This window comes from Grus americana, chromosome 8 (genome assembly GCF_028858705.1).
Source record: "Grus americana isolate bGruAme1 chromosome 8, bGruAme1.mat, whole genome shotgun sequence".
NCBI classification, from domain to species: Eukaryota; Metazoa; Chordata; class Aves; order Gruiformes; family Gruidae; genus Grus; species Grus americana.
This window is the reverse complement of record NC_072859.1, coordinates 33904650-33930180: the sequence shown is the minus strand read 5'-3', so window position 1 is coordinate 33930180 and position 25531 is coordinate 33904650. Positions and strand designations below refer to the sequence as shown.

At 41.5% G+C, this 25531-nt stretch overlaps 2 protein-coding genes across 12 annotated transcripts in view; one reads left to right on the top strand and one right to left on the bottom strand.

Moving 5' to 3' along the window:
- Positions 1-2662, top strand: part of JAK1 (Janus kinase 1) — a 63734-nt gene extending 61072 nt beyond the window's left edge. For all 3 annotated transcript variants that reach the window (XM_054833125.1, XM_054833122.1, XM_054833124.1), the window contains one exon: positions 930-2662. In XM_054833125.1, coding sequence (XP_054689100.1) covers positions 930-1031 — 102 coding nt within the window. In that variant the 3' untranslated portion in view covers positions 1032-2662. The remainder of the gene's footprint in view (positions 1-929) is intronic.
- Positions 2663-3072: 410 nt separating this feature from the next.
- The window catches only part of RAVER2 (ribonucleoprotein, PTB binding 2), a 67498-nt gene continuing 45039 nt past the window's right edge, over positions 3073-25531 (bottom strand). The window contains exons 3-14 of one of the 9 annotated variants that reach the window (XM_054833126.1): positions 24866-25335; positions 20791-20982; positions 19775-19901; positions 18745-18830; positions 15281-15385; positions 14983-15094; positions 13589-13821; positions 10913-11024; positions 10396-10541; positions 8521-8610; positions 7755-7883; positions 3073-4803 (exon numbers count right to left, since the gene is read on the bottom strand). In XM_054833126.1, the coding sequence (XP_054689101.1) occupies positions 4657-4803; positions 7755-7883; positions 8521-8610; positions 10396-10541; positions 10913-11024; positions 13589-13821; positions 14983-15094; positions 15281-15385; positions 18745-18830; positions 19775-19901; positions 20791-20982; positions 24866-25335 (1949 nt within the window). In that variant the 3' untranslated portion in view covers positions 3073-4656. The remainder of the gene's footprint in view (positions 4804-7754; positions 7884-8520; positions 8611-10395; positions 10542-10912; positions 11025-13588; positions 13822-14982; positions 15095-15280; positions 15386-18744; positions 18831-19774; positions 19902-20790; positions 20983-24865; positions 25336-25531) is intronic. The other 8 variants (XM_054833128.1, XM_054833127.1, XM_054833129.1 and 5 more) reach the window with 8 other exon arrangements.

Here is a 25531-nt window from a genome sequence, read left to right as displayed (position 1 = left end):
GCAGCAAAAGCACCACGTGTTCATGGCTGAGTAGGCCTGGCTAATCTTGGTAGGAAAACCTCCAGGTGTGCTATTAAAAAGGCATTTCCAGGCTTTTAAAGCATTATTTATTTTAGAATGGTTTTTGACATTGACATTCTCAAGTTCATGATGTCCCTTCAGAGGGGTTAAGAACTTTGCTTTAGTGTCTGGATCTGTGTCACATTCATTCAGAGTCATTCTGGTTTTTGAAGCAGAGAATTCCTGCGTGTGCAGGAACCCAGACGCACCTCAGCAGGCTCTCGGTTAGCAGACCCCAATGCACATCCGGGAGTCGACCAAACCGTGCCCTGGGCACGGGCTGCAGACCCACAGCCTCTGCCGGAGCCGCAAGCCCGCAGGGAGGCGAGGGCAGGACATTCCGGTTCGCACGCGCAGCTCGGCGCAGGGCAGGCGGCTGCTGCTGCGACTTGCGAGGACAGGAAGGCAAGCGACACGTGTGGGACAGGAGCCCTGCCCTGCGGAGCTGCCACGACTCTGCATCAGGGCAGAGCAGAGCTATGGAGCTGCCTGTCCCCGCCTCTGAACCAGTGCGGCATCCAGCAGTGAAGGGCGCTGTGAGGGCTGTTAAACCAGTCATTACCGAGATGCGCACAGCAGTGATTTTGATAAAACATCCGTTTCTGAAACTGCGATGAAGCTGTCGCATCGTTTTAAGCTGTCTACGCTACTGCATCAACTGTCTGCGCCGCCAGACAAACACACACCTTCACGTAACCCAACCCACCCCACGGGTAACAGCCACTTGCTAATTCTGATCAACAGCTGAGGCATGTTTCCATCAGCGTTCTTCATGTCACGGTAGTGACAACCTGCTCCACTGTATTTACTGCAAAAACTGATGAAATGTTTCACGCGTCCTTTAAAAATGTCTCTGTTTTTGTTGTTAGGTGGACCAGCTGATGAGGAAGTGCTGGATATTCAGGCACGATGAACGGACAACCTTTCACAATCTTATTCAAGGATTTGAAACAATTATGAGTAAAATGTAATTATTTTTTTTATCTGTCAGTACTTAAATGTGTCTCAAATGCCTAAGACCTTTTGTTTTTTTTTTAACTACTGTAATTTGTACTCTGACTGTGCTAATGTGTTTAAAGGATTCTTTTTCCAACAGTTTTCCTTTTCAATTTTAGTCAACAGTTGGATCAAATTAATTAAAAGGTATGGCAGAAACAATAGCTTCAACTCCTTTCGCTGCTGTTATTGCAAGGCAGTTTTATCGTTATCTGTTGATGGTTTCGTCACAATTTGAACTGCCTTGATGAACATGAACTGAAAGAGTGATGTCAGAAACTGCTGCAGCTCTCTGTGCAATCTGTGGCATTTAAACCAAGTCTGCTGTGCACGCTTATTCCTTGGTATCTCAACTAGTGAGTGTAAGAAGACTTGATACAGTAATTGAATACTTTTTAGGGAGTTTTTGAGGAGGTTTTTAAAAAAAAAAAGTTTGGCTGACAAATATCCTTATATTTGGCACTTAAATTTTAGTAACAAAACAACAACTCTGGCATAAAAAAAAAGCCAGAGAAGATAAAATAATCAGCTCGTCTTGACCAGCCTGCAGTTCTGAGCTCTTAGATATATTTTTAAAAAAAAATTGCTTGACTGTCATGTTCAAATAAACCAACCACCCAAAAGCATGGGTTGGCATGTATAGTTATGCATTTTGGTGAGAAACCCAGTTTCTGGATATTTGGATATTTCTGGATATTTGCCTTCCCTGACTCGGCCCTCCCCTCCCACATCACACACTTCTGCCCGCTGACCTCCTGCCGTTTATGGGGCTGTTGCAGCTGTGAACACAAGCCTTTTCCACTCGCACCGTGAGCGAGCTATGGTGCGGTGAAATGTGCACGGGAAATTAATTACACGCATTGGGGATGGAAAAGAAAATGAATCTGTACAGAATGTGGGGGGGCACTCCCCTAAGAGACTAATTCGTGAGGGAGAGGAGTGAGCAAGGGGGGGAGCGTCCCGAGGAGGGGAGACCACCACCCCCACCACACCAAACAGTCTTTTCGTTACCAGCGGGGGCACATCCCACTTGGTTCTCGGGTCAATGATTTCTTTGGCCAGCACGTTAGTTCAGTTTAGAGGAGAACTGCTAAAGCCGGTCATTTGGCCTACAATGAGGATTCTTTAAATAACACCGTGGGCCTTTCTTTAATTTGACTTACGAACTCAAACCATCCGCTGGTGCAGGATTCAGTTAAGCAAAAGGGAAGCAGCGGGGCCAGGCTGGGACCTGGCACGTTTTGCTGTCAGGACCAGATTCAGCGGTTGAGGTGTAAGCCAGTCAAGCGAGCACACTCCGCTCCTGTCTTGAAAACCTGTTGGGCTTTGATAAACAGTGGTTTAACTAGAAACCTCCTAAAACTTGGGCGATAATGCTTTCCCACAACACCTGGATTTTGAAAATGCTTTGAGGAGATGGTTCTGGCAATAACAGAAAGATGTCTTTAAATATATATATAAAATTGTAATTATGAGCTGCAAGAGGTCAGATTTATTTTTACAGTATTACTTGTTTTTTCTGTATGTCACTTATGATTTAAATCTGTAAGCACTTTGTTACTCTTTATACAAACAAATTAATAAAGTTTTGTTTTTTTTTTTTCTCCGTGGGCATAGCTGTTTTAATTAAAAAGTTAAACAGAAAGATTTTTGAATGTGGCTTCCATAGGAATGGTGATCAGAACATGCTGTCCTCAAACACCCTTTCCCTACATTACATAATTACTTTAAGGGTAGTCCAGAGATGTTTTCCTCCCACAGAAATCCACTTTAAATGTGTACCAACAATTTATTTTCATTGAAAAGCATAACAAGTTGAGAAAGTTGCATATACAAACAGTTTGAACAAAATATTACAGGTGAGTTACCAATGCATATGTGTAGAATCCCAGAAAAGCTCCTCTACCCTGTGCTGCTATTTGGCTGCGTGGGCAGCTGCTGCCTGCGGGGAGAGCGTGACCAGCTCCACAACCCGGCCCCTGAGGGAGGAGGGATTGCAATTCTGGCTTGGTTTGGTTTTGTGTTTTTTTTTTTTTTTTTTTTTTTTTAAGCTTTGAAAATATGTATCTGATCACATCACAAAGCTTGAAAGGCAGAGTTTAAGGTTTGGTTTTTTTTTTTTTTTTTTTTTTTTAAATCAGTATTGAGAAATGGCTTCAGTCTTACTGAGCAAGTTTAAGTTTGAAGGACCTGGGTTCTGGCCCCAGTGCTAAGTGAATTAAGTCCAAATGAATTTGCAACAGGATGCCAAGGCAGCAAACCCAACTGTCTGTCCCAGAGGGCTGGCTCATAAATTTATCTGTCACAAACATTGATTGCAATAGTAATGATTTCTAAGGCTTCAGCTACAAGGATTGAGACCAGAAAAGAAGGACTCTAGCCAGAGTTGCTTAATAAGCTAAAAAAAATACAAAGACTTTTTTAAAAAAAAAGAAAAAGGAAATAACTACAACTATGGGAAGCAAAGTCTGTATGGTGCCATCTGCTCGGCTGCAGAGCAGCCAGGTCTGTGCTGTCATGCAGGCAGGCTGCTGCCCTACACCTGGTGCAGGTGAGTGAGTAAATAGCTTTTCCTTCTACTGAGAGTCATGTGCAAAAGGTAACAGGTGAGGAGAAGTGGAGCCCAGAGACAGTGTGCAGCATGTGTCAAAAGTTAAGATGTTGGGAAAAAAAGAAAAAAAAAAACCAAAACCAAACCTGCAGTGAAGAGCAGGAAGGCAGGATTAAAGCCAGCATTCTGCTCTACGTCAGGCAGTGGGGTTCTGCTGCCTTCAGTTACCTCTAACAACGTGGGGGGCCCCCAGAGGTGCTACCAGCAGCCCTGCCTTACTGACACACATGCCTGCGGAAGGCATATGCTGTTTTACACAGATGGAGTCACAAACTAAATACTTTATTCTTAACAAAAGCTGTGGATTCTTGGCCTAAAAGCAGATAAAAGTTACTTCATTGTCCAAGTATCACCTATCCGCATCAAATGCAATATTGCAAGGCAGCACACAGTATAGCATCTTACTTTTAACAAACATTTATTGAAAATGTCACAGAGGCTCTGGTAATACATTTGGTATATCTCCATTCCAGGATTAAGAGAAATACTAAAAATATAAAGGCTGTAAATGCAGAACTCTTAATCCTGGGGGAAAAAAAAAAAAAAGGTGAAAAAACCCCCCACATTGTGAGTTAAAAAAAAATAAGAAAAAAAAATTACTATCAGGACTTCATCTTTTAACTTCCTCAGCCTGAGGACTAGAGAAAGGATCAGCATTCCCTCCTCCGTGTTTTATTGCTTTCGGCCAGTAAGCTACCAAACTCACCACGTGACTTTGTCAGCTTCAGCCCACGGTTACGTTCAGTGGCAGACGACAAAGGAAACACCGTCCCATCCTTTCGGAAGGTAAGTCAGACTGCTGAGAAACGGCTAACTGCATAGTGATACGTACCGTTTCCTCGGCAAATTTGCCCGATAGTCGCTCCTCTTGTGATACTTATAACCCACACAGAAAGAAGAATTATTTGTCTGAAGTTAAGGCAGCAATAAATAGCAGAGGTACAAGAAGCCTGCCTTCACACCCTAAGGCAGGAGTGATTATTTAGGTCTCAATAAACACGCTTTTTTTTTAGCGAGGATTCTGCGTAACGTACTGCAGAGCCCTGAGTCTGCTGGCCAAGGTACTCCACGGGGCCAGGCTCTGGGGAGGAAATGAGGTACGAAGAGCCTCGCTTCTCGCTTCTTGTTGGAGCCACCTAAGGACAAGAAGAAAACAAGTGACACATGATCCAGAGCAAACAGTGCCAATAAATAAAGCTCCAATCTGGGAATTACCAAGGATCGGGAGCCTGTAATTGACTCCAAAGGGCCGACTCCATCGGCTTTACGGCCCTGCTATAGACAGCTCATGAGTCAGCGTTTGTGCCCTTTCCCTAAAAAAACCCAATCGTAAATGCACTGGTGCCCCACCATACACACGAGTTTGTGAGGACAAAGGGCTGGCTGGGCCAGTGGCCCCGCTCCACAGCACACGGTTCAAAAGCAGTAGTGTAATGGCCATGCTATTACCCTGCAGTGCCACAGCAGCTCCAGACATGTTCAGCCTTTAAAGTAAATCACCAGTGGGCCACCTTTTGGTCTGCTTTCTTTTCTCTTGGCGAGCTGGGATGTGTTAAACTGTCCTGGCACAGCTATCAGTGCAAGTCAGATGTTGAAGGACCAGGTTTCCAGCCATGCCAAAGCAGGTTTGTGTTGCAGATTACAGGTAACCATCTGCTGCTCGCAGGCATGAGTTTACACATGGTACCAAAGTGAAGGAGAGCGCAGTAATGGTTCTTTAATCAAAACTGCAACCAAAATGCCTCACTCCAATACAGAAAATCCTGAGGCGCCCCAGGAGGGGTTTCTGGTGGGGGAACAGGTGACCTAAGGCTGCCCCACCACCGAGGGCTCCTTGACACATGAGGCTCGGGTTCAGCTTCTCTCTGGGATCCATCAGAGCAGGACGGTGCACTACCCGTGCCCCTACAGCACTAGAGGCTGTACACACACATTAGAGCCCACCACCCTAATCAGTGCCTCTCTATCACGCTCTCTTTCCCGCCACGTGTCACTAATTTCATTACCAAACGGTGTAAATAGTTGCCTTGTTCTAAAAGCCTGCAGCATCTGTCCTGTAACAACCACCTGAACCTGCTCTCGCCACATCCAGCTCAACCACGCCGCATATCCTGGGTTAAGTCTGGCCCCTAGATCAGAAGATTTGGGCTTTTGGTTCATGTTGGAGTGAATACTTCAGAAACCTTAACATGTTTCACAAACCGGGATGCTAATTCCTTAACTCAATCCAAAGAACAGCCGTGCCGACCACACGTCCCTGAGCTGAACGCTCAGATTACCCTCTGCTAAGTCCAACACCGCGTCCACTTGCCATTATCACAAATAGGAACCTGCTTGAGGAACGACTTTTAGTGTGTCCCCCCCCGCACTTCTAACAGCCATAGGGACGTCACACGCGCATGGTAACCCTCCACCACGTCCTGGCTCGCGTGGCAGAGTGCAGCATCACCACTGCAAGGTTCATACAAATCTCTGACCGTGCTCCTCCTGAACTTCTGAAATACAGCTCACAGACACGGGGAAAAATGGGTTGCAGGGTTAAAGCAAGCGGGCACATGCACACACACAAACACGAGCACACACTCTTAACCAATACAGAGCTGTTAGGAACCTGAAAACTTAATTTTTTTGCTGCGCACAGCTGGAGGCTTCACAGCCCGTGGCACTGTGTTCAGGCCTTGGCCATCTTTATCCAAAGACACGTCAAAGCCAGCTCCAACCAGGCACTGTCTCCTATCCAGGAGTCACCAATTGGTACAGTTGTGCGTTCCTTCCAAAGCTCCTCCAAGAAATGGGAATCTCGAGCCAAGCCTGAGATGCGAGTTTCTGAATGCCAGAGTGTCATGCGCTGAATCGGGCTACTAACCTCTGCGCAGCAAAGGGACTTAACGCCGTGATGGAGGAGAGCCGTGCAGGAGGCTGGGCCCCTAAGCTCTCCCAGATGTGACCGCTGACTCTCAGCATGCCCAGACACCGAGCAAAGGGCCAGAGAGGCTGGAGAGCCAGCTCAGCGTCCCTCCAGCAGCGCTCGGAGAGATTGTCATCGCTCTGCTGGCTGCGTGGCTGGGGCTGGACTCCCAAAGGCAGCAGGACATACTTGCCTGCAGCTGCTCTAAAACAGAAGACAATCTGGCTTTTAAGGTCTCTCCCATCCATAAAACCAGGAGCGACGTGATTTACCTATGGCATGAGGGTATGAATTCCTCAGGACTTCTAAGGCACTCGGGAAATGAGAAGTCCTTTGTTCAGACTGAACAAAGCCTTTATCCCCACCGTCTCTGCCTGTGTTAAACTGGCCTCCTGTTAGTCCAGACTCCAGGCTCCTTTAGGCTGGTCCTCACTGCTTCCGTAGCATTTCCCCATCCGTCCCGCATCTTTTATTGAGGAAAACTAAGCGTCCAGTGGGTGCAACAGACAAAGGAAGCTTTGCTCAGTGAGTCTGGCTGAAGCAGGTTGCACCTGACATCTGTTATATGTTTCAAGTGAAAGCCATTTTTAAACGGTTTTCCTCCCAGTTCACAGTATTATGAAGTGGCAAGTTGTAGGTAACCTGGACGCTGCCATGACCTGCTAAATCCGCTTCAGAGGTTTTATCCCAGCAGCACTCACAGCAAAACATCCACAAGCCAGGCAAAAAAACCCACCTAAACCCTGTGTGAACTACCTCCTCCTCCTCCTCTGTTCACTTCCTACTTTAGGTGCGTCCTTCAGGGCATTTTTGCACATTCACCCTCACAGATACCATCTTTCCAAGAAGTTTCCTCACAAACATCCAGCCTTTCTTTGCCTGCGGGTTTTGGTGCCTTGTGGGCAGTGAGGAGCCCTGATCTCCAGGGTGCTGGAGGGCTCTGGGGGGGTCTGGTGCTGGCGCGCCTGCCCAACCACTGCTTTTATTTATCACCAGGAACTGCGTGTGATCCTGAGCAACTCGGATCCCGAGGAGCACGGGTGCAGTGGAAAAGCTCTGCCTTGGCTTGTTATGGGTCCGAAGTCCACTCGGTGGCAGCATAAGACAAATAAGAAGCTTTTCCACCAGCAGCTGGCTCGGGCTGCATCTGCAACCACTCTGCTCGGTCTCTCCTCTCACCTTATTTAATGGGGTTTGTGGAGGAAGCTGCAAGCTGCCTGGCTGGTATGATCCCTGGGCTCCACTGTAAAGTGTAGGCATGACCTGCAAGCAGGTACTGTAGTCTGGGTAAGATCCACCTGTAGACTCCTAAATGCAGAACGGGATCCATGATAAACCAGAAGTTGAAAGAAAATAGGTTTAATAATTCATTTTTACTGGATATAGTAATGAGCACTCAGCAGATATGAAAATATCTGAGTCACGCTCAATTGCCAAAAGGAGTGTACAATTCACAGCAGCTCAGGCATGCAGCAATTTCTTGAGCAAAATGTAGGATTTAGGGGACGGTGTAGTTTACACAATTCCTTAAAAAAAAAAAAAAAGAAAAGGTGTGCTTCTCATTGGTCACAGAAACCTCAGGCTATATAAAGGCCTGGGTGAGAAACAATCCTTCAATAGGCTCACTGGGAAACAACGTTATGGTGTGCTGTTTCTTGCTAGGATACTACTTTGGATTGTGTGATTTTAGAGAGAAGGGTATTTATGGCAGACAATAGTCAAAAGCGTGAATATGAATCCTGGAGAGTAACCGTGCAGGGACGCCCTGCAGAAGGTGACCATGCAGTGCCATTCGTCCCACGCTCTCCAGCCCCTTATTTCTGTGGTACCGACAGCAGCAGCCACGATCAACAAACAAAGCAGGTGTCCAGAGTCCAAAAGCACCCTTACAGCTGATGGGAGAAACAGCCAATGGAGACAGGAAGAAAATAAAATTATTTCTCACCTCAGAGGCTTCATTTTCAAATTCATCGATTCTTGCCTGGGTAGAGTTATATGCCTGAGCATAATGCTGATACCACTGCTGAACAGCCTCCTATAAAGGAGGAAAAAACCTCTTCCCATTAACTGTCTACTAAGATCACTTTAAATGAAAACAATTCTTACGGCCTCACAGGACATGAGAATGAATAAAAGGCAAAGCTCTCCAAGAAGCATCATAACATGTTTAACACCAGTGACAAAGTTCAAACTAAACATTTAAAACTACATTAACTGCTTAAAAGCTACACGAGGCGCCACTGCCTTGGCAGTGGATGGAAGTACAATGCAGTTTCTGTTGCACGGAAGCAACGGACAGTACAAATATGGCTGAATGATGACATGCGGCATCTCTGCACCTCAGTGACATCATTTGAGTTCTTCCTGTTACTAAAGATAATACTAATAACACTAATATGACAAATACTACTGGTTTGGGGTTTTTTTTGACAGTATTTTAAGGACTTGGGGTTAGGAACTACCTCCAGGAGACATCAAAATTAATTTAAAGCCAATAATCAGATTCAAACAAAATATTCAAGACTATGTTAGTGCTTACACAAAACACGCAGCACAACGGCCCACAGGACATCTCTCCTGCTTCTCTAACCCACAACTGCCACCACATCTCATCTGACTGGGCGATGGGTCTGGCCCCTGGCAAAGGTCCCTGCCGCAGCGAACCCCGCAGCAACGCCGTCCCCTCTACCCCTCCTGGCCAGGCCAAGACCCCCCTAAATACAAAACCACCCCCATGCCCACCCGTGCACCCGCTCTCTGTCCTCCAGACCCAATCGGCTCCCACGGCAGCCCCGCTCTACCCCAGGAGTTTTAGAGCAACGGAGATTTCCTTGCCAGCAGCCTAGCAGAGGGGAGCACAGCTTGTTCCTGCTGTAGGAGGAGAGATCCGGCAGTTCTGGGGAGGAGGAGGTGACGGGGACAGGGCGCGGGGAGACCTACAGCAGAGCCAGGGTGGGTGTCTCAGCACAGACCCAAGATTTTTATACAGATTACCTGACAGCACTACAATCCAGTTCTCGTATTTGTTTCGTATACAGTTATATTTCTACGCAGACTAGTGATGGCTAATGAAAATACGGAAATGCTATTTCACAGAATGTCCTAATGTCTGTGAAACCCAGTACTTGCTCTCGGTGCTACAACAAAACACTCCCAAAGGGCAGCCCTCCACCTGAACAGCCATGCTCTGATCACCAAATGGGGCATACGGTGAAGTGAAACCAGCTGGCAGAGACTGCAAAAATTCCCCAAGCTATACAGGAACTTCTGGTAGACAGAACACACTCTTCTCTGGGATCTAGCCAAAGTTCAAGAAAACTTCAGAACTTCTTGGGAAGGGAAACGGAAAAACTTCATGGCTTTGAAGACAGACAAAAGCCAAGCCAGAAGTCGTAAGAAGTTATTTTTTAGCTGACTGCACTGAATTCAGGTTCTCAAGAAGCAATCTTTCAATGGTTATGATGCTGCAGCAGGGAATGTGCTGAGCCTTTAGGTGTCCTTTGTGCTAAATCTATGCTGTACCACTGAAAGAGATAAACTATCAGTGAAGAGGACCTACGAGGTTCAATCTGAAGGGTGGGCTTTGTTGTAGGAAAGCCTAGGAACCGCTGAAGAGTGGTACACGATGTTGGGCAGTGCTGTTCAACTGCATGCAGGGCTATCAGACCACATGTGTACCAAGAAGAGCATTAAGAGTACACAGAGAAAAAAATCAGCAACTATGGGAGGGATCTCTGAGCAGATCTCTGCCAAAAATTCTGCTGCCAGAGCTCTGAGTGACAAACCAGGCTTCAGAAGACACTGCTGCAAAACAACATACCTGTGTGTACTCCCCATGCTGTTGAGAGTAATTAAAATAATTTTCCATTGCATGTTGTGATGTAGTTCCCTGAGACACGGCAGCATCCACGATGTTGTTCGAAAGCCCGGTCTGCTGCGGCGGACTAGAGGCTTTGCTGGCAATTGCTGTTTGTAACACAGTGAATACACAGTTTGCATAAACTGCACAAATTAGGTTGCACTCTTGTTTAGCAATATTCTGGGATTAAAATAGAAATTTGCTACTTCAGATTAGGCTGTGCTCAAAATTAATCAGTGCTACTAATAAATGAAAGGCTGTCTAGAAGTTTGTCTACATCACTAAGCCCATTAACTCTGAAATCAATTTACCCTTCCCAAATAAAACATTAAGGATAGATTACATTGCAATTTTAAGACAGACTACAGTATTTCATTAAAGATAAATGTTGTGGTCACTGGAATTACCTGCCAAACAGAGTAACCATGTGCCACATTCTGGTCAAGGAAACTTGCAACTAAAACCACTAAATGCTTACCTGGAAGACATATACCAGGCAACACGCTTGCCAAATTCAAGTAGGGGTTGGTACTAAGACGTATTTCTTTTGGTGGTTCTCCTAGCAACGAAGTCTGTTTTTTCAAGGGAGTCTGTGAAACAATTGGACAGGTCAGTTTGCACTATATTCACACAACATTTGTCAGAAATAAGGTAAGTGTCTCAGCCAGATTTTGAAAAAAGCTTAGCCCTGTGAAATGGAACAGGAAAATGTTTTAAATAAATACTGGGGACAACTATCCAGACACATTGCCTGTACTTTTTTCTTGCCAAATAATTTTGTAGGCATGTTTCTGTTTAGACTGTAAGTTACTAAAGGATTTTAAAAAGCAAGCAAACAAACAAACAAAAGAAAACCTTTTACATTCAAGTAAATGAATCATAATCTCGATAATGACCCCAGATGCAGGGAGTTAGCATTAAGTACATGGCCAAGACAAAACTCAACTCTTTTCACCCAGAGTCACAAGCAAATAAAGAACCGATGAACCCTGGACTGGAGAGGCGACACTGTCTGCAATCTGCCGTTATAACACATCTTACTGATCACTCTCTTTATGAGCCCTTACTTAAAGGGGAAAATGTTTAGGAGTGGAAATGAAGTGTCAGGACTGACTCACTCCAAACCACCAGAAGTGTTTTCCTATGAAGGACTGGGAAGGGTACACTGCCAGCTTACATCCCCCTGAGCTTATTGTCCTGGTTTCGGCTGGGACAGAGTTATTTTTCTTCCTAGCAGCGGGTGTAGCACTGTGTTTGGGGTTTAGGCTGAGAATAATGTTGATAACACACTAATATTTTAGTTGTTGCCAAGCAGTCAAGGACTTTTCAGCTTCTCATATCAGCCTGCCAAGGAGAAGGCTGGGGGCACCCAAGGAGCTGGGAGGGGACACGGCCAGGACAGCTCTCCCAGACTGCCCAAAGGGATATTCCATACCATACGGCGTCATGCTCCATATATAACTGGGGGGTTGGCTGGGAGGAGGCACAGCTCAGGAACTACCTAACAATCAGTTCTGGGTGGTGAGCAATTGTGCTGTGCATCACTTGTTTTGTATATTTTTATTATTATTATTATTATTATCTTTCTTTTCTGTTCTATTAAACCGTCTTTATCTCAACCCACAAGTTTTACCTTTTACTTTTCCATTCTCTCCCCCATCCCACAGACTGGGGGGAGTGAGTGAATAGCTGTGTGGTTGTTGTAGCTGCGTGCCGGGTTAAACCATGACACTTATGTTAGAAAGAACATCAGAAACAAAGAAAAAGAAGCTATAGCAAGTTACATAGCTTGTCTAAAATACATAGCTCAAAGATATTTATATAGTATTCTACTCTACATCTATTCTATTCACTTTTTCAAAGCCTAGTAAGGAAAAAATCCGTTATTTTAATAGATTAATACTATTCTCGGTAAAATAGTATTAATCAACAACTTTTCAAAAACAGTGAGACAAGTTTTTAAACACAAAAAACTTCATCAGAGTGCTGAAACTCTTCATCTGGATGCAAAAGCAGGAACTGAAGTCAGTATGACCGTTCGGTATCAGCATACAGACTGTGGCTGTCTTGTCAAGGAAGCGATTTTTGCAAATGCCTGTCTACTGATGCAGAAAAGGAAACAATTAAAGCATCTACCGAGATCTCAAAAAAGAACTTTTCCTGATAAACAATATTCATAGAAAGAAATGATTTATCTAGACTTCTAATGGTTTAATTACATTTCCTTTTAACTAAGTGAAAAGCTGAAATAAACCAGTGATTTTATACATGTATATACATACACCCTATGTATTTTACCCATGTGTATCTATACATAGGTAAAATCCCAGTTCATTACAGTAAAAAGTGGTTTAAAAATTAAAAAGTGTACTTTCTGAAGTAGGACCGAATCTGTTAAAGCTGTCTAACAAAGGCAGACACCAACACTGTATGTAATCCAACCACTGCAGATGCTTCAGAAAATGCATTAGGAAAACATAGATTCAATCTGAATTAAGAAAAAGTTTCGTCATAAATGTAAAAGTATTTATGTATATTACAAAAAAAAAAAAATTCTGTTAATGACAGGAAAAAACTTCTGAAAAAACGAGACCATTCTGGTTCAACTTAAATCCCATCCCATCATCCTCCCATCCCCTGCCTTCAAGGGAAGAAATACAAAAACTGATACAGACTAAGAATACATCAGCTATGGCTACGAGGGTACGGATTAAAAGTGGAAAATTTACATACACACACATACATAGACACCACCTGGAAACCCAAAGGCCCTACATACCACCAGAATTGCTCCTGATTAGTCATGAAATTCAACCACAAGTTCAATTTTCAGTCCTTAGAAGGGACATTGCCCTTGAGATAATTTCATCATCAAATACTATGAGGCATAAGCATGGAAAAAACCCAACCCTCCAGCATTGTAAAAAGATTCCTTTGTTAATTCATTTGGACCACCAAAGAGCATTATTGTTCTCTCCCTATTATTCATAACTGAAATGACCTTAAAATGTCTCATGAATGATCCTGTGATCTAGCAAATTTTATAGTGAAGACTACAATAAGCAGTTGCTGTTAACTCTTAAGCCTGTTAAAATAAAAAAGAGAAAATCCACACTCAAAAAAAAAGAAAATATTTGTATTCAATGTTCCTTACCCCCAAACTCGTATCAGTACTTTTTAGCTGATTTTGTTGTTTGGCATGTCCAGCCCGCAAAGCTCCCGCAGAAAGATTTGTTAAGGTCTGATGATAAGGCTGTGATCCCGAGACAACTGCTTCGGTCGTTGATTGTTTATCTGGAGCGTTATTTTGCCCTGGTATAGCTTGTCCAACAATGTGCTGATTCGGAAAGAATGGCAGCATGCCCATCCCTGCTGCTGCTGCCGCTGCTGTTTGAATTGGAGTCAGATTAGATGCTGCAGTCAACCATAAATGGAGAAACTTTTCTGTTAGACAAGATTTATCAGTACATTTTGTTTGTGGTTTTTACTAAGTGATGGGAAAAACATTTAGAGATCTATTTTACAGCCGTCCCAGAACACTGGATTCTGACAATAGTTTTTATTCTTTTACAATCCAGGAGCAAACAACTCTTTTCAAGCTAATTCCATAAAAGAAAACTCTGACTTTTCTAAACATTCACTATGATAGTAAGTTACCATAAGTGACTCCTGTCACTCTCAAAAAACCTGTGAACAGCATCCTAGAGGATCCTGTATTGGAATAGAGGGGAAAAACCCCACCTCAACTAGCATTAGTAAAATTCTTTTTACAAACAAAAGAGCTACAAAGTATTCACCAAAATTAAAATCTAGACATTCAGAATAGGTTTCTTCCCTGCTCCCACCACCCTGCAAGCTTTTCCTTGCTCCTGGTTACTACCATTACTCAGACCACATCTACAGCTGCAGAATACATGGCTCTCAGAGTACATCTCTCAGTGAAGGAAACGACAAAGATGCACTAAGCAGTATCACAACTGATCTTTCCTCATAAAAATTGAGGGCATCCCTGGCACAGAAATTTGCATTCAAAATTATTGACGTCCATCACAGACTGGATGTTAAAGCTCTATTGCTTAATGAAATGAATGCAAAAAACCTATTTGCAGTGCCCCTTCAGCTACTCAGATTTATCTGCTTTGAAACAACCAACCCCCAAATTTTGGTCCTAAATAAGAACATACTCCAAGTGTACTAAAAATGGTAGCAATTGAGCAAGCAGAATATTTAACAACCTGCAAATATTCAACCAATGCCACAGTGTACTCTTTCTTCCCTGATAAACAGTTGAGAGAAGCCAGACAACAAGGCAAGTTTGTTTCCTGCTTAAACCAGGAGGTTACAGTTGGTTATATAAATGTATAACTTGTTATCTTGCTTAACTATATAGCTATATAACGTGCATTACTGTCCGGCTCTCTGCCTACCTTACTGTGCAGTGATAAGGTTCAAACATATTACTGCTTTTGCTACAGTGGGAGAAAGTGAGGTGCATAATTTCAAGCTGAGCATTTCTACTGATTTGGTATGAAATAAAATGTCATTTACACTTGAGAGCTTCTCCACGAGTTCCCATGCCTGAGCTCACTGATGGCATTACCCCTATTCCCAGTACCGTCTGAAGTAGCATTGTCGGAGGTTCTCCCAGCAATCCTGGTTTCTATAAGGAAGAATAGAAAAATCATGTAAACGATTATAAGAAATAGCTACAGATAGATTATTTTAACTTTCACATTCAGTTAATCTTTTTAGATACACTAAACTGTTAAACTGTACTAGATGAAAAAAAAATAGTTGTTTTAGCAGTTATAAGAATGTCCAAAGACAGTTGAAGTGATGACTTTACACTATTAGCCTGAATGTTTTCAATCTTCATCAGTTGCTGCTGTGGCAATGGTAGGTGAGCAGGGCTCTGCAGCAGTAAGTTAGATGTATTCCCCAGAATTGAACTCTGTGGAATTAATACAGAAGTGTTAGCTGACAGTCATGGAAAACAGTACGTTCTTGAAACATTTTCAGATGATACTGCTTAAAGAAATCTAAATTAGTTTCTGAATTAGTACAACAAAGGAAAGTAACTATTTCCTCCAAAGAACTGAATTTTTGCTTCATTCACAGAAAGTTATTTCAAGTTCTTTTAACCTCTTTTCCTCCTAGCCCTTTTGTTTTGCCTCACAACCACAAGTATGTTTTCTGACGGCTTTTAAAGGATCAGAGATCCAAACACAATCCAGACTCCATTGCAGCCCGTGTCCAAGCTAACAGGGAAAGGTAAATGTGCTTGAAGTCTCCGCAGACAGACTAGATAGGAGAGTTACCTACAGTGCCAACGAGAAAGACGAGACACAAGGACTTCAGGGGATTATGAGCTGTACGAATAAGGACTTCATTGTTGGTTAACATCTGCATTGTGCCTTGCATTGCAATTCTAATACATAATCTCTGCCAAATATCTATACAGTTACAGGACTTGGTTGTAACTGGCAGGGACTCTCATCCCTTACTTAGAAGTTGCCAAACAGTTATCTTTACTTTCAAACAGGAATATCTAGATATGGTTTTTTTTCCCCTTTTTAGTGGCAGCTATCTACATGAAATTCTGTTCCAGAGCCATTAAAAAGCTGACGATCTGTAGGCACTGTGATTTGCAAAGTCTATAAAATATTCATATTTTTAATTTGAAAATTCTGGATCAGTTTGCCACCCGAATTGAGCCACTTATCAACAACTTTGGGGCATACATTCAAACTCTGCTACTGGTATATTCAGCAGTATGCACTCTGGCTACAACGGTGGCTTAAAAGAAACCTTATGTCCACTCTGTATCAGAAAACCACATTATGATTCATGCTAGCTGAACATAGGCTTGAAACTGCCTTTCTGGTAGCAGCTCCTGAGCATGATTTGCCAGGCAAAACATAGGCTGCTCTACAAATCTTTTTGTACAGCGGTGCAAGAACAGATACACGGGACACTGACTGTGTCAAATCACAACGAGTACAGCCTTCCTCATTTTTTCGAAATCTCCTATACAGGAAAGATCACCAAAACCAAGTAATGAAGATGGAACCCAAAAAGAAGGCAGCTCTCCTAATGCATGGCTTTGCAGATTTTGCAGCCTCCTGCAAAACACCTCACACATATTTTCAAGCCTAGGTTGTATCTGTGTGTGGTAGCCTCAAATTCCCTAGGGAAAACCCTCTATGCCCATAACATGGTCTTCTGGACTCAGAAATGTGCAATATAAAACAAAAAAGGGCCATATCTAGATTAGTTATGCATCTGCTATTTTAATTGTCTGTGTGATTTCCAGTAGAAATTATCCAGGGCTATTTATTGTCACCAATACCAGTGGTTGTTCCTTCTAAACTTGGCTAAGTCAACGAAGAAAATCTATTAGTTCAATTGCAAAACGTTCGGAAATACAAGAATGGAAAATCAGGTTGGTTAATACACCACTGAGAAAGTTTAAAATGCATTATTTTGGCACACGATAATTGTAACTAAGAGAAATTAAAAGGAAGAAGTTAAAAGTCATGCAATCTCCAGAGTTGAAAGATTACTGGATGAATAACCCATTTGTTCAAATTCCCCTCTGTTGAATCTTTTTTTATCAATTATTTTATAATGTTGTGGCATAATCATCCTAAAAATATTGTTTCTTCTCATGATATTACTTTACAAAACCTTGAATATAAAATAGCAAAACCAAGATATACAGGAAGCTGAATCAGTGTGTGACTGGGGAGCGGGGAGTCAAGCCAAGCCACTGTCTGTTCCTCTATCTTGTGACAATGCTGAATTTCCAGACAATAAAACTAGTGACCTGGTTCTCTGGCTTTAGAGAATACTCTGAAATAAGTCACTGAATAACAAAAAAAATGTGCCTAATAGAAGGAATTGGGATAATCAAATCACTGTCAATAAAATTCAGACTATTAGACCAGACTTGGAGCTAATTAAATGACAGGAAGCTCCGTGGAAGAGAGTAAAACTCGTAAGTCTCTCTGAAGAGAAAACTCCAAGTTGTTTGACTGCAGCACTCTTAAGCCAAGAAACATCGGATCATCATCAATCACACTGTTAGCTGTGTAAAACATGCCTGTCTCCAGCTGTGATTAGAAAACAGTCACATTGCCTTCCAAGGAAGCATAGACTCTTCAAGACTGAAGAAGCAGTAACTAAATATACTAATTGAAAATGTCATTTAAATAAAAGAAGTACAAGCAAAGAATGATGTATTTTTTTATTGTACAGGACACAAGGAACTCATTTGATGGGGTAAAATTAAGTAGCATTTATTCAAAATTAATATATTCACCTACCAGTTTTTAGCAGAAAAATACCAGAAAAGCTAAATAAACTTAATATAAGGAGTATCTCTGCATTTCAATTTGGTCTTTTTTAAGATCTCTAAGTCTGTGTTTGCCAAAAGAACAGCAGAAATAACAACTAATACTTAAGGGGATTTTATTGTTTAAAAGAAAATTTCTGAAACATCAGAAATAGTAAGTCAAAGCGATTGACCCCAGTCCCTGATAGGTACTTATGAAAATCCCCATCATGAATATTAAAGACAAATTTTGGCTCCTGGCAGAGCTGGAGAACTCTCTGACAGAACCTCAATACTAAGTGGAGGCCAGGCAGGCTGTTGGCCAAGTGCACGGCTGCAGGGAGGAGTTCTGGTTGTGGGTGCTACTCTAGCATATTCTCATCTCCAATTTCTACGGCAAACTCATCTCAAATATCCTTCATAGTATCTTTCAGAAATTCTGGTGTCCATCTGGAATTACAGATACTCTGAGAACGCTTTAAACAGCTTATAACCTAGGGGTTTTCTTGACTAAGAAGTAACATCTGCAAATCATTATTTTTTTATGGCATATATAGCACATTTTGGTCCCTGCAAGCTTTAAAATGAAGATAACAATGCTAAGCTTGTTGGCTTGAATAAGATAAAACAATTCAAGTCTCTACAGGAAATGTAGAGCAGCTCCAAGAGAAATGGATGTGCCATGCTCCTCGAGCTCTAATTTAAAAAGGATTTTTTTTTCCAGTAATGGCAAGTTGTCTCTACACTGGCAGGTGTTAGCAAATCAAAAGCTCAGTTAAGATAAAATAACTCACTTGTGGACAGTAAGCAGTCTGCTCTTACATCCCCATAGGCATCTCCTAACAGAGTGCTTTTCTTAAAGATAGCTTTAACAAGAACACTTGATTTTAGTTGTAATTTCTTAAAACTTTGAGAATGTTTTTCATGCTAAGATCTCCACAAATACCTATTCTGACAAAAGTTATTCTGTCACATACCTGATGAACTTTATTCAACTGTAAAAAAGGTGGGCCAACTGCTGAATTGATAAGGTGAGGTAAACCTGCAGATGCTCCAAGAACTGCTTTAGAAACACAAGAAAAAGTTGCAGTGTTTTATAAGTTAGGCAAGTAAAAAACTTTAATAAGAGTTATTCTATATTTTTTAGATTTGGTTTCCATGAAACTTTCCAGTGTACTAAAGGTCACTGTAACGAAACCTTTCAATACACCCAGCTTTGATCTGCAATTAACAGCATCTGAGAGATCAGATGTACTCTCAAGGCGCTCCCTAAAGCTGAGGGTTTCACTCAAAGACGCAGAAATGCCTGCAGTTGATTGCAAGCCCACAGCATTATCAAAAGCGCTTTGAAACATCAGCATTAGCTAAAGTGTATCTTGACTGAAGTGGTCACTTCACACACAATTTCTGTGTATCTTCTGTCCGTAGATTATGTCACAAACTCTTAGCTGTCCCCCACTTGACTCTACAAATTATCTGTTCTCATTCCCGTTCCTAATACTTTCACCATTTAAAATGTGATAAGATTGGGTTTTATATGTTTATTCACATCCATCCTAATGAGAAGACAGAGAAATGTTTTTGGCTAATGCTGTTACGAAATGCTGTGTACAACTATGGTAGCGTCCAAGTGAATAACGATTTACTTTGGAATCAACAGGAGAAAGACTCAGGCTGCAAAATTCAGATCTAGAATCAGATTTAAACTTGCCATTTTAATGATGCCTGCAAAAGACATTTCATTTTAAGCCCATTTCTAATATAACCATTCGGAGACCACAGAGTTAATATGAGGACATTTTATAGGTAACACTAAATTCTACCCAAACACAATAGTATAGCAATCCACCTCTTGCTTTTGCTTTCATAAAATGTGAAAATGTCTACACAAACACACTGAAACAGTGTCTGCATACATTTTAAAACAGTATTCCTGCCTCTCATTTGGTGAAAGCCTATCACCAAGGCCAGGGTTTCTTTTTTTAACTCTGTTTTAAAACAACTTACCAGGTTTAACAGCATGTCCACGCAACTGGGGCTGCAGTAGCATTTGCAGCATTGCTGGATTATTAAAACTTTTCATAATCTGGACCGGATTCGGCTCTGGAAGCAAGCCTTTCCTATTGTTCCTCATCTCCAATTAAGAGAGATACAAAAATGTTAGAATCAGGAGAAAACAAAGAATACATTTAAATCCCTCAAACTTGTGTGATGATAAGTACATATTTCATTTTACACAGAAAATAATCCCAATGTGTCCTTCCCTGTTTCCCGCTCCTTTCCATGCTCCTTCTCCATCAAAGGAAACACCTAACAATCTATTCTCCCAAAACTCCAAGCATATCATTTTTCCTGAGACACATTTCTTTTTTTCCCTTAAACCAAGACAGTGTTATCAATAAAGGAGAATATGAAAAGCAGTGTTAGCATGAATGCCACATACTATCGTATAATAGTACCACTCATCTCTTTTATAAAGATGTGGGCTAAAGCTAGCCGAAGTAATGAGACTGTTCTGCTTCTACTTTTAAGACAGCTTCATGTAACACTTATCACATCCAATTTTCTCGGAAATAATTTGATAAGACATGTGGGTGTAAAAAGCTTTCTTCTATATCAAGCATGAAATTAAACTATTTCTCCTACCTTGAAATTTATCTTAAAATTGACAATTTCTTGCCTGTTTTAAACCAAGTTTTAGCTTGTCAAATGACTCCACTTACTTTTGTTTTGAACTGGAACAATTTCTCACACAGAAAATTAAATTTACTAATATCACAGAGCTATATAAGTATAACTTTATGATATCTTATGGCCATATTTTACCCTTCCTCCTTGCAGAACATGGCCATGCTTTTCCTAGGAAGGAGACTGAATTGGGCTGACTAGATCAAAAAAAAGGCTAATGCTTCCAAAACCTTCGCTCATTTTCCTAATGCAAAGCAGGTGAATCCCTCTGACCCAACTCAGGCCGCTCAAGGTCTATCAAACTCATTCTGAAAACAGATTTGCAAATATCTTACCATCCTTTGCGCTGCTATAAGTGCTGCTAATGTGCTTCTGCCCGGCGCTCCTGGAGCACAGTATGACACCTGGACTCTCCTTCCTTTGATAGTCATGCCATCGGTGACTTCTTGTACTTTCTCAGCCTGCTCTGCAGTTTCATACTCGACCACCGCAAAGTTACCGATACAACTGTCTTCATCCTGAGCAAACTGAAAGAACAACATTTCACAATACACTGAATAAAATGCATAATCTCAGGAACTGCCTTGCAATATTTTCACCTATCCCTTGCAAAATACTTTGCAAACAGTTGACATTCTATGTTAATGTCTACCCAAATCAGTATGTTTCTTTCTCAAATGTGTTCTCAAATAAGTTGAGTATCAGCTTCGTATTATATTTGGCGTGCGTGCTCTATCTACTTGATTTACTTACTGCCTTCACTTCATTCTAATCTCATGGAGAACATGAGCTATGAAACATATTTAACACGTATTTTCAGAATAAAGGAGCAAGAAGGAAATTGCAAATACAGCTGCATGCTACAGTAACTTTTGGGGGTTTTTTTTGGTAGGATAAGAATTATAAACTCATTATCTTTTAGTTTTTAAGCCTACAAGAATAAAAATGCCATTCATCAGACTACATGATAGTTGCTGAAACATGTAACAATGCAAATTCCACTGATACATACTGCCTTTTAGGAGAATATGAAGTCTGTGGTTGTATTTAATGCCAAGAGAAGATGCCAGACTGATCAATCAAGCAGACTGGAAACAGGCTTACATGTCAAACAATGCTCCGTCCTTTGTTTGCAGAGTTTTATAGCAGAATGAACAGATTTAAATCAAACAAAAAAAGGGGTGAGATGGGAGGGAATGAAGCTTAGGCAAAAATCTCCGGTCCCAAAATGAACAGAAATGATATACCGATACTAGCTCTGATGTGGAAGAGAGGAAATCTCCTCTAGATTTCTCTGGATAAAAACAACCTATTCCCAACTATTAGGTCCCACAAACTTACACTAACAATTGAAATATAAATCTCAAAGATTTAGAAGAAGAAGAGGGTGGTCAGATCTTTAATGTCACTGTTAAAGACTGGCCTCTGCAGAACACATATATTTTGATATATAAATGCACATATAGATATGCATATGTTATGTATACGTGTGTGTGTGTGTCTATGTGGAGAAGCATTACATTTTGACATCAGTTTAGCTGCACCGGTAAAGACCTGAAGAACTTGTGAAAAGAATGGTTTGCAGCTATGGGACATATTGTAGTTTCTGTAGTTTCATGCACAGTTAAAAACTCCCTTAACCTGTGAAAGTGCAGCTACCGGTATTCTTGCAAACAGATCAGGAATTTTTAACCTTCCCAAGTAAGCAGGTACTGAGGAAAAGCCCTCTGTCCCTGTCTAGAGAACAGTGGAGACCTCCTAGTGACAATTTAAAGTTGACATAAGAAAGGAATGAAGTTTTCTGGTCCGTTTTGTTGAAGCAAAGGACAAAACGTGTTCACGTAAGTCCTAGGAAATGTCATTTTTCTAAGACCCATGTTTAAGTATCTGGCTTCAGCTCTTCCTGACAGAACATTTCTTTTGTCAATACAGGAGAAGTCAAATTGATTTCAGAAAATAGTAACTTTGGAATAAAATGAAATAAGCCAGCATTTATTTCATGAGTTCAACTAAGGATTTTAGGTGAAAGACTGTATTTACATGATGAAATATTGCATGAGAGTTACCAGCAGAACTAAGCCACGAAAGCAGCACAAGACAGCTATGTTAAAGAAGCCATACCAGGAGATGGGCAAAATGGCCAACGTGACCCTACTGGAAGGACAATCTGAACACAGGAGTGGTGTGAAGGCTGAATTGGCCGAGAACTAAGAAATGGAAGGAAGAGAGAGACTGTAGTCATGAAGACATAAAATAAGAAGAGTGTGAATGAACATTTTAATTGCTGTTCTGAAACGTATTCATTCTTCCAGGGGAAGTTTTCCAGATGAGGCACTTCTCCTAGTCATTCCTTATTGAAATTCCCTCCCCATCTAGGTTTCTGCTACCCTGTCCTCTCCTAGTTTTCCACTTATGTCCATCATATCACACCCCCCTCCCTGCGTTTTCCACACTTTCTTGGGTTTTCCTCCTTCTCTTTTTCTTTGTACTTAATTTTCAGGTCATCTCACTCATGAAACCATAATTAATTAGCACTATTTTGATGAGAATTCATCCACTGTATTCCCTTTTTCATCTAAAATTTGAACTACTTGTTTACCTACCTCCACCCTCATATCTTCCCGCTCTGGAGGGCTGCTTCTCCCATTAGCCCATGGTGTTCACCTCCATCGCTCCCCCATTACATCTCCAACCAGCACCTCTGCTGCCTCCCCCCACCACCCCTCGAGGCAGAGCCTCCCTTACCAGTCAGTACCTGTTGGATGCCCCGTGAAAATGTGACTGAGAATAAATCATGAGTTATCATAAGTAAACCTATTTTTCTTCTGCTACCATATTTCTACAATCTACCTATTAGTCTATTACACAGTGTGTTTATACAAGTGATAGGTAATATGACAACGTGCCAAGAATATTTTCTTGGATATATTTTTGACTGGCTGCCTATTTCCTAATTCAAAAGCATACTGTTTAATTCCTGTATTTTATAGAAACATAGATTTAGTGCCATTTACTGATCTAATGCATACACAAATAGACCCTCCTCGCCTACGCCAGGTGTGACCCATGTATCGCTATGATTTAAGAAGGAAGGCAAAAGTCAATTTTTAAGTGCCTCTAACTGCACAGTGGAATACTGTTAGTGAAAACCATCTTTATCAAAGCAGCCTGTTATTCTTTGAACTTCAGAATTTTAAAAGAATGTTGAAAAATTGTTGGGGGAGCTGATAACAGCCTCCAGATTATGTGACAGCTGGAAAAAAGCTCTGAAGTAAAAGACTTTTAAAAGATCAATCTGTTTAGCTAATTAAACAAAGACTGAGCAAGTGACTTGATTACAGCATTTAATACCTTCTTACAGGAAGAAAACAGTGGGAAGCAAAGGCTCCTCAATCTAGTCATTAGTGAGGTGAAGCTGAAGCCAGATACGTTCAACTGAGAAAACAGACACAAGTGCAAAATAACAAGAGATGGGCTGTTACTGGAAAGAGTTACTTCCAATTTAGGCATCTCCTGGTGTATTTGGATCAAGCAAATAAAGGATGTGCTTTAGCCAACTACAAATTACTGGGGCTCAAAAAGAGCACTAGGGGAAATGTGATGGCCTGCAGGTGGTCAGACTAGACAGCCTGATGGACCTGCCCATCTTAGATGCTGAAAATCTCTGGTTACTTATCCCTGAAGCTAATCCCTGGGCAGCCTTCCCAAATACTTAAGGGAAAAAACCAAACCAAAACAACTGAAATCATACCCAACTGCATGACTACGCAGAAAGCTTTCTTTTGACTGCCTGTTTATGGTACGCTGGTCTGCACCACTTCTACGAGCAACATGTTATTTGTGTTCTAGTATCTCACAAGCCACGAAGATGAGAAGGAAACCTCTTCTGTACCTGCAAGCTTTCCAAAAGATGTACCACTTCTATCACTGACAAGCCCAGCAACTATGAGATCCCAAGCCTACATCTTCCTCAGTGAGAGAAAAACACATTGGAGGTTTCTTAAATACATTAATTATATACATACATATGTATTCTCCATCATCTAAACTGTTGCACTTGTGGTATTCATACACTCTAGCTTTGCTTACTGAGCAATAAAACCATCACTGTTTACTTTAAAAGCTCTCTAAAATGATTTTCAATAAAAAATGAGAAGGGAATGTTTTATAAACATTTTATTGACGCTTCACAGGAGTGGTCTCCTGCAGAATTCCCAGATGACATTGATCAATCACTGCAAGCTCACACCAATAAAGCATCTGTACCACATCATATAGCGCAATGCAGATGCATACCCAGTCACTACTTAAATGAAAAATAAAAGGATAAGAAAGCAAGCAGTGAAGATGCAAATACAGAGCTACTTAAATCATGACCATGATCTTCCGAAAGATACAAATTCAACATACCTGGCAGAAAACAGGTTTATACTTTAGTGAGAAAGCTTGGATCAGTTCTTTTGAATCAACGTAGTCTTTTTGAAATTTATCTACACAAAGGCACTTGGAGTGAATAAGATTTGTCGTCAGCTGGTTCACATCCATCCACTGTGCAAAGAGAATGCTCTCGTCTAACTGTTTCCCCAGAAGTTCCAGTCTTGCCTTTGCAGCAGAGTCCTTCTTCATATATTCCACGAAGCCATAGCCCTTTGAATGGCCAGTAACTTCGTTATAGACCAAAAAACACCTCTCAACATTGCCATACGCACGCACAAGTTCTTCAAACTCTTCTAATGTAAATGAAATGGGCAAATTAGTAATGCACAGCAAAGCATCTGTTGGTTGGAGTTGCACAGATATTTCTTTTCCCCGAAGAGAATGTTGGTGAAAATTCCGAATCGCATCTTGAGCCTGCTCTCCGTTTAACAGAGTAACGAATGCTGTAAGAGACCAAAACAAGTTACATCACCTTCATCACAGCTTCTTCTCCAGCTACAGAGCTAATTACTATACCTCTCCCTCCCCCCAAAACCCACCCGTCTAAGGAAAAATAAGAGTTTGGGATTTTACCCTGAAGATGCAATAGCTAGAGAGATACACTGTAATAGGTATTTTAAAATTTGACATTATCAACTG